Genomic DNA, 10,034 nt, shown 5'->3' with positions numbered 1-10,034 from the left:
CACAAAAGGAAGAGAATCTCCTATTGATGACGATCCTATCCAGACAGCTAAGCAGTTGGACTTGGGCCCCCAATATTCCTAAGAGGCCCAGAAGTATACTCCTTCAGGTAACCCATCTATAAATAAGGGGTTAAACTAATAAGGTACGCACTCTCAAAACCCTCTCTCTTAGCTTGTCACTGTGCACACACCCCACGCCTTGATTATGTCGATTATTATTGTGCACAGTACAGTGATCGACCTACCCTCAAAGGTATCTCATTCATAGATACTTGAGAGAGGACACCTAGATCCTACATAAAATATACCAGCCACCGGTTGGACATCTCTGTCTTTCAGACAGAACATTGGCGCCGTCTGTGGGGAACGATAAACTTCGATTCCCACCCAATAATGGTGAAAGCGCAGTAGCCACCGCCTCATCCAAATCCTAACACGATAAATATAATCAATCATTTAAGGCAGATCGGAGTTCGCAATTTCTGCAAAAAAGCATGACGAAATTGAAATAGAGATTGAGATCAAATCATGGCTACCCCGGTCGTCGAGATCATGGTTGAGATTAAGATCAAGACCAAGACCGAGACCCTGGCCCGAGATCAAGAATAACAAAATGGGAGCAAATCAAGTAAAGAGCAAAAGCTAAGTTTTCTTCTTTTGTCTAGTCTTAATTTGCCTTAAAAAACTTTTTTTTTTTATTTTAAAAAAAAGAAAAAAAAGTGATCCATCTTTTTAATATTATTTGAGAAAAGGATGCATCTTTTTAATATTTTATATCGATATTCGATGGAAACACCATCTTTTAAAGGATCTACCTTTTTGAAATTTTACATCCTTTTAATATTTGAGAAAAGATCCACAAGGATCCAGCCAGAGCAACCAATTTGAACTCCAGGTTAACAATATGTTTTTATAATTCAAAAGTAAATATGCAAGTTCATATTCATATGTTATTATATGAAGGTAACCCGATGAGTGTAGATCATGTGACTTTGAATATGCATATTGCTCATCATGATTGAAAGCATAGGAGCAAGCCAAGCTATGTTTTGAATCAATATTCCCCTAATCATTGAAAAGTGCAAGGCAGGCAGATATATTTTGAATCAATAGTTAACAATGTGACGTTATTATACTTCAATTTCATTAATTGCTAAAATATTCATAAATGCCATCAATTGTCAATCGCTTGAAAAGTGGGCTATTATATTGGCAATATGTTGGCTTGTTCACAGAGCGGCTACTATTTTGCATTTTATGATCCTTATTTTACGGCATGAATAAATGCTTTTTACAAGCCATGTTTTTAATATATTTATGTGCCAAGATTCTATCAAAAATATTTATGGCCTCAATCTGAAAGCTTGCATTTTTTAAGGCCAAGAGATGGTAGGTCCGTGGCTATATTTTTTGTTGATAACTTATTCTCAATGGTTGTGCTATGCATTACAATTAAAGAGGAAGAACGCAGTGGGCGCAAAGAGACTACTGCATGTAGATGTTGCAGCAAATTTTATGACAATGCACCATTTCATAAGGTTGGTTCACTCAAATTGAGCAATCAAGAAAAATGAAGTGGTGAAGACGTGAATGTCTGCAACCACAAAATAAAATTAAGGGCCTATTTGTCGATATTGTAACGTGTAAAGCAGCCAAGAACATATTGGCTTCAAAGGCTATCAGTCAATTTTGAAAAGTCATCTTGTAATATCTGTTAGAGCCAAATTAATGAAGAATAGTGGGACCCGCAAAGATAAGACAAGTCTGCTCAAATACAAAATCATGATATGGAAGCCAGCAAAGAAAACTCATCACATGAGGTAGCGGATCATTAGCCAATTGATTTGCATTAATGCCAGCAACGCCACTTGTGATTCAAAACCAACCTGGATTACCTGAATTTCATCAAGGCCGGATAAACCCAGGTCCTTTTGGTAACTCGGACAATTCTCAGACCGCGTGAAAACCCGGTTGAAGACCCTTTCTAAGGCATGTTTGCAGCAAGCTCGGTGGACGGCCAGAAATACAATCCAGATAAGGATATAATTTCTCTTATGTTAATTCACTTATTATCATAATATGACATCTCATAGTTGCACAAACCACTTACAATTTTCCCAAGCAAAAAATGGGTAATTAATATGCAGAATAAAGAGGAGTTGGATTGATATTCAAAGCCTGCTTCAATTGGCATATCAGCTAACACCCAACAATAATCATCTCAGCTAAGTCATGGCCAGAGCTGGGATCAAACTTCAATAATTACAAAAATTTGGCATCACGACCAAAACGAGGATCAGATTTCGGAGTCGTCCTCTATTACAAGCAGGATGTTTATAAACTAACGGGGAAATACTCATTTCCTTTATATAATTTCTTGCTGGATGAAATTTTTACATGCTTTGAAATTTCTATAAATGTTGGTATATGATATATATACTTCTTAAAAGTTGGTCAACATTGCTATACATGCGTATATTATTAGCAAAAGCAGGTTGGCAAATATTTTATGAAAAAAGGAGCGACAGATTTCACCAGGAGGCCACGTTCCCTAAGTTTCATGGAATATAGATGAAGATCAACAAAATTGGGGAGCATTGAGCCTTCGTGATGGACGCTCAATCAAATCCGACATAATGAATTATGGTCAACTAATAATTATTGTTGATTGATGTTGATCAATTATTAATTGTTAATTGCAATTATTATCTAATTACACCTGGATAATTACTGATTATTGGTTGAATAAATATTATTGCTAATTTCCTTCTTCATACTTTATTATGTTGCAAAGAATAATCACTCAGGTGGTGTGGAGATCCCTTCTAAAAAAGGTGGAAAAGATCTAGATCCACTCAAATAAAGAAGGAAATCCACCTAGATGAATGCAAGACTTGGGCGAAAGAAGCCAAGCTGAAAGAAGAGTCAAGGCACAAGAAGCCGGGCTCGAGAAAATGAAAAGACCACGGCAAATGAAGCCGGGTTCAGATAAAATGGCACCGCAAAAGAAGCGGAGCCCAAATTAAAAAGTCATGCAAGAAGAAGAAGCAATGCAAAGAGGCAAAATGGGTCTCCTTAAATATAAGGCTTCAACAAACGAAGCCAAGTCAGAATGAAGACCGGCCTTCCGAGATATAAATGGTTTATTAAAAGGAGCCAATTCAACATAAAGGCAGAAGACGGATATGGCAAGATCCAATCCGTGATAGAAATGAAGATCCGATAAGCAAATCGGAGATAAAAAATGAAAACGGATATGGCGAGGTCCAATCGGAGATAGAAATGAAGATCCGATATACAAATCGGAAGTAAATGAAGACGGATATGGCGAGATCCAATCCGAGATAGAAATGAAGATCCGATATGCAAATCGGAAGTAAATGAAGACACATATGGCGAGATCCAATCCGAGATAGAAATGAAGATCCGATATGCAAATCGGAAGTAAATGAAGACAGATATGGCGAGATCCAATCCGGGATAAATATAAATCCAGGATATAAACTGGAAGACGAATCCAATCCGAGTTCGAACATAAGAATAATGCATACATGTGACATCAAGCCTGGTTCAAGGAAATCAGGAGGACGCTTCCGTAATCCAAACTGAACTAAAATTCAAGGAGGCAGATTGAAGCGACACTAAATATGGATCCTTGTGATTCTGATGCATCAACATAAATCTGAGATATAAGCGCAATTTGTCACGCTGACTCTGATCAAGTCGAAATGCTTCGCACTAAGGTCGCAAGACCCAGGTGGGACATGTGACAATACTGCCTTTACCTTGGATAGTACCAGGTTACAAAATCCAGGTCATGATTGAAGGCGACAATAATCACCTTCATCAATGCTGACTTAACAAAACGTTAAGTTAAAACAAACATGCGTCACAGAGAGTGGCAAAAAGCGAAATCCGTATAATGCTTTGACCTCTGCCAGGTCAATATACCGGAACTCGTAAAATGCACGAGTTGCGAAAATAAGAATTCATTCGAGTTGTAAAGAATGAAGACGGGTTTGGAGAGATGGGATCCTGGGAAAAAGGATCACGCTCCAACCCACGACGAAATGGAGATGGGTTTGGAGAGATGGGATCCTAGAAAAAGGATCACGCCCCAACCCGCGACGAAATGAAGACGGGTTTGGAGAGATGGGATCATAGAAAAAGGATCACGCCCCAACCCGCGACGAAATGAAGACGGGTTTGGAGAGATGGGATCATAGAAAAAGGATCACGCCCCAACCCGCGACGAAATGAAGACGGGTTTGGAGAGATGAGATCATAGAAAAAGGATCACGCCCCAACCCGCGACGAAATGAAGACGGGTTTGGAGAGATGAGATCCTAGAAAAAGGATCACGCCCCAACCCGTGACGAAATGAAGACGGGTTTGGAGATATGGGATCCTGGGAAAAAGGATCACGCCCCAACCCGCGACGAAAAGAAGACGGGTTTGGAGAGATGGGATCCTAGAAAAAGGATCACGCCCCAACCCGTGGCGAAATGAAGACAAGTTTGGAGAGATGTGATCCTAGAAAAAGGATCACGCCCCAATCTTCGACAAAATGAAGACGGGTTTGGAGAGATGCGATCCTAGAAAAAGGATCACGCCCCAACCCATGACGAAATAAAGACGGGTTTGGAGAGATGGGATCCTGGGAAAAAGGATCACGCCCCAACCCGCGACGAAAAGAAGACGGGTTTGGAGAGATGTGATCCTAGAAAAAGGATCACGCCCCAACCCGCGACGAAATGAAGACGGGTTTGGAGAGATGGGATCCTAGAAAAAGGATCACGCCCCAACCCGTGACGAAATGAAGACGGGTTTGGAGAGATGAGATCCTAGAAAAAGGATCACACCTCAATCTGAAACGGCTCACAAGTCAAAACGATGAAACAAGACGAAGTCAAAAAATGACACCTGCGTCAAATATTATAAAGCCAAGGTATTGGAAACCTACGTCTAGCAACGTGCAAGAACCTGGATAGAAAACGGGTTAAAAATAAAAAGCACATTGTAGGACTGTGGCTTCTAGCCGAGGCATAAGAAAACGGAAGGACGCTTTCGAATCCTAAATGTTGTCAAAATAAACAACATGTGAAAAGCTGTGATAAATGAAATCAGCCTTGAAAAATAAGGGGCAGATTGGTACGACCTTGATCAAGTCACCATGACGCCTCAAATTTGAAAACCTCATTAAGAAAATTGGGTTAAAAGCAAAAGGCAGAATCCACATGAAAGACCTTGGCTAAAGTCATTTTGTTCAATTAACGCTGAAAAGCTATAACTGAATCAATAAAGCTACAGTGCAAGAAGTTGGGCTCAAAACGAAAGCCTCAGGAGGAACAATTACGACATCGATATTAAAAGGAGGCAAACACTGCCTCACCAAAGCACCACCTCAACCAATAAAGATGCCAAGTCAAAGCAAGAATTCAACTGCTAGCTTCAATAAAATATTCAAAGGAAATTCAAATGCAGAGATTACTGCTATTTCATCCCGGCAACCTAGACTACCAAACTCCTGGGCTGGGGGACAACTTTTAGCAGGGTTACATGGATGAGGCTTGGGGGCAACTCGCCAGTTGGATCCCAACAACTCAAGGTCGTCTGTTCCCCGGTTACACGTGTGCAGTATCTTGTCGGCTTCATGCATAACCCGCCCACATAGGTGACAAGGGAAAATCATTCCCGGTTCCAGAGGAAAGCTACAAGCTCAGGACGTGTGCGTATGGAATGATACTTGGGAGCAACTCGCCAGTTGGATCCCAACAACTCAAGCTCATCCCAAACTCAGTATAGAAACACGTGAAATATTTTTCATGGTTTATGATCAACCCGCCGAGATAAGGGGCAAAGAGGACCCCGGTTTAGAAGCTGGATGTAAGGAACATGTATGCAAAATGTTTACAAAAACTCAAAACACTCTCATCTCAGAAGAAAACCTGAAGCAAAAGGCAAGATAATTCATCCCGGCAGCCTGGACAACCAAACTACCTGGCTGAGGGGCAACTGTTATGGACCTGACAAAGGCCCATATTCTAGAAGGACCAATAAAGGTCAGCACAAAAAGAAGGGAATCTCCTATTGATGACGATCCTATCCAGACAGCTAAGCAGTTGGACTTGGGCCCCAAATATTTCTAAGAGGCCCAGAAGTACACTTCTTCAGGTAACCCATCTATAATTAAGGGGTTAAACTAATAAGGTACGCACTCTCAAAACCCTCTCTTAGCTTGTCACTGTGCACACACCCCACGCCTTGACTATGTCGATTATTATTGTGCTCAGTGATCGGCCTACCCTCAAGGGTATCTCATTCATAGATACTTGAGAGAGGGCACCTAGATCCTACATAAAATATATCAGCCACCGGTTGAACATCTTTGTCTTTCAAACATAACAGAATACAAATCAATCGTCAATATTTAATATAAGACTTTTTATTCTTACGTAGATATAAGAATAATCAACCCCTTATTACATTGCTCTAAATAACTCTTGAACCGAGCGCAGTTATTTATTCCTTGCTAATGTTATTTATATATTTAATTATTTATATTTCTTTTCTTATATTTTTCTTCTTCTGTGTACTTAAATCACATTAAAAATACCTAACGTAAACACAATGAATATTTCTCCTCTATTTATTTATTTTTTCGACTGAATTAAATAATAAATTATTGGGTGTAGAACAATAATGTGGACTAATATATCCATTACTACTCAGATTCAAAATTTAGTTCTTGCAAGTTTTTGTATTACAATTAAAAACGCTAAGTATATTTAATTGAATTATTATTTTATTCCATTAATTTTATTTTATTGAATATAGTGAAGTATCAAAAAACAATTAACTAGGTTGATAAAAAAATAATATATTTTTATTGTTTTTTAAAATAACAAATATTGTTTTTTCCCCTCTGAATCGATTGATATTTTAGAACTTCTAGAATAGTTATACCAATCAATACCAGTCACGCGCTTGCACAAAACTAACTACATTTTTCAACAACTTCCCTTCTCTTCTCTTCGTTGTTGGGTTTGGAAATCTAAACAACTTCACCACGTATCATTATCCATTAATGAGGGTGCTTTCATGTGACATGTTTAAGGCATCAAAGTTCACGACGTTGAATGTTTAGACTTTTCATGCAAGTTGAGGCGTTAAAGTTTTGATGCAAGTTGAGGACAAGGAAGGGTCCCCATAAACCACCAAAAAACTATTCTAGCTTGCATTGTATAGAAGCTAGATAGAAGACAAGTACCAGAAACAACTTTTTGTGGCCCAACCTTTACAACACAAGTTGCAAAATTTTCTTGCCCATGATTGCTTACGTGACTATGTTCATTGCCCTCGATCTAGTGAAAAACAAATGCTCTCATAAGTATATGCCAAGGACCAACTTGGGAGTGTAATTAAGGATTGTGTTTCTTCCATGTGGGCACATCCTTGAATGCGACACTGCAATTTGGATAAGAAGGTGCAAGGTCCACAAACAACTCAATAATAAAATTACCCTTGTAAAGCAGGCCTATTCCTATCTGCTGGATAACTATACCATCAAATCTGATGTATCTCACAACATTATGTGGGACCCCTTTCTTTGTTTTCTCTTTTTTTTTGTGATACATGGGAAAATAATTCTTTGTTTTCTCTTATGCTACAAGGTTAAAAATATTTTTTTATAAAATTTAGCTACTAAGATAAAAGAAGTAAAAATATTACTAATAATTATTGATTCAAAGGTCAATGAGTTTGTTCTGGTTAATTAGAAATTTCTAGTTCGAGTCCTAATTTAGTTTAATCTCTTGATCTTATTCCACTCACTTTATACACAATCACATAAAAAAATTCTCCTAAATTAGGGGATTACTCCGAAATTATACCGATCACTTCATAAACGATAGGAATTGATCATCATTCTTTTAATTCCACAATGATTATTAGATATGCTTCTAAACTCTCTAAATATTAGAATAATTATTATATAAGATAAAAAAACCTATTGACAGCTCAATTATAAAAAATTCAATAAATATCTAACTCTATTTATTAAAAGTGTTATTGACTTTGTAGTATCATTTGAAGATAACTATGAGGAAGGATGCAATTTCAAGGTTTCTTACATATGCTACAAGCTTGCTTTTACATATTATCTATTAACAAACTATCACGATAAAATAAGGGTCAAGTCTGTGTTATTTTAAAGAATATAAGATGTGTTGTTTTAATTTTTTATACTATATATTATAGATATTATATAATTATAATATGAAAAGTTATTTTTTCTTCTCTCCACATCAGCTGAAGTGACTGAAAAGAGAAAAAATAATAACTTTTCATATTATAATTATATACTATTCGTAATACGTAGTGTTAAAAATTAAAAAAGACACAATTTATATCCTTTAAAATAATAAAAGATTGAACCAAATACTCTACTATGCAGTGGGGACCATTTTCCAGGGACAGACAGGCATATAAATATCTACCTTTGCCTACTAACTAATTTTCAATATAAAATTCAACTTCTTGTTCCCTAAGTTCTTAAATATGACAACAGCAGAAGAAACTTCAAACATGGATCTGATAAGCCAACATCTCTTAGGGGAAATCTCAGATTCCTTCTTCACCAATCTCCATCCTGTAAAACTTGAACACCCTTCACCAGAATTTGATTTCAGTTCATATATTTCAGATAGTAGCAGCTTTTGCACTTTCCTTGAAGGCTATGATTTGGTAGCAGATATGGAGTTTGTGGAACACAATTCTCCAAAGGGTCTCAAGTCCATAGGAGCCAGCCCTTCAAAGGAAACCCAGAAGAGCAATTACAATGAACAAATGGTATCAGAGAAGAAGAGGAAGAAATCAGAATATAATGAAGCAAGGCATTATAGAGGTGTGAGGAGAAGGCCATGGGGCAAGTTTGCTGCAGAGATTCGTGACCCAACAAGGAAAGGAACAAGGGTTTGGTTAGGTACATTTGATTGTGAAATTGATGCTGCAAAGGCTTATGATTGTGCTGCTTTCAAGATGAGGGGTCAGAAAGCCATTTTGAACTTCCCTTTGGAGGCTGGAGAGTCTGATCCAAAACCAAATAGTTGTGGTAGGAAAAGGAGAAGAGAGAGTGGATTCAAGCTTCCAGAAGTTCAAGTTCATCATGATGGTGTGTCATGAGAATCCAGTGGTGTGTGTGAAAGAAGAGCCAATAATAGCGTTGTGTTAGGTTTGGTGATGCTGGACAAGTTTGTTACCTTGGAAAATATTGTTGCCTGTTCAATCTGTATATAGCAGTAATGCTAATGTCTATATGGAATCAATGCAAATATCTATTGTATATTATCAAAGTTTCACCCAACTTCGTGTAGGAAATTTTCTAGATAACAACGGTGTCCCAAATATTAATATGGGAAAAGATACTTTATTGACAAATTTTTACAAATTATATTATTTTCTTTTGAGAGAACATAATAAAATTTAGTGTTTTTCTAGAAAAAAATAGTGTAATTTATAAAAAAAAAATTATAAATATGACCTATAATTATTAATATATATGGTCTTTTAGTTTGTCGAGTAAGGCCTTATGTTCTGTTCACCGCTCGCTCATTCTGGCATCCATTCCTAGAACATAATATATACACACAATGCATAAAACGATGAATGGGGAATTCAGGTGAAGAGCATAACTCAAATGAAAAATTACCATTAACACTAACAAATTGTGCTTTGGACCATTTTTGCTTCTTGGCATTACAATCTCAAGAACAGGGTCAGGTGAACTAAAGTAAACTCCTTTAACCAATGTGTAAGAGGACAAAGTAATTGAAATGTCTGAGTATTGTTTTGGACCGATATTCTAGGCCCACAATATGACTAAATATCTACTATCATCAGGGAATTTCCCTCACGCTGTTCTCACGTGGAAAGAAATTAACTATAAGTCTATAACCAATTTTTCCAATGAGTTTGTTCCATCATCAAACATGTAGACATTTAGTCAAAACTCACTTGGCTAGGATCTATCATAC

At 37.4% G+C, this 10,034-nt stretch overlaps 1 protein-coding gene across 1 annotated transcript; it reads left to right on the top strand.

The window, feature by feature from the left end:
- Nucleotides 1-8,370: 8,370 nt before the first annotated feature.
- LOC133299443 (ethylene-responsive transcription factor ERF107-like) lies at nt 8,371-9,357 on the top strand. The gene has a single exon (XM_061498900.1). It carries the CDS (start codon nt 8,560-8,562, stop codon nt 9,181-9,183), a length of 624 nt encoding a protein of 207 aa, XP_061354884.1. The 5' UTR covers nt 8,371-8,559; the 3' UTR covers nt 9,184-9,357.
- Nucleotides 9,358-10,034: the final 677 nt, after the last annotated feature.

The sequence above is a fragment of the Gastrolobium bilobum genome, unplaced genomic scaffold, assembly GCF_033153095.1.
Source record: "Gastrolobium bilobum isolate Gb01-03AN ecotype WA unplaced genomic scaffold, APGP_CSIRO_Gbil_v1 utg28832, whole genome shotgun sequence".
NCBI lineage: Eukaryota > Viridiplantae > Streptophyta > Magnoliopsida > Fabales > Fabaceae > Gastrolobium > Gastrolobium bilobum.
Note: the sequence above shows the minus strand (reverse complement) of the source record. Positions and strands in the feature narration are given on the sequence as shown.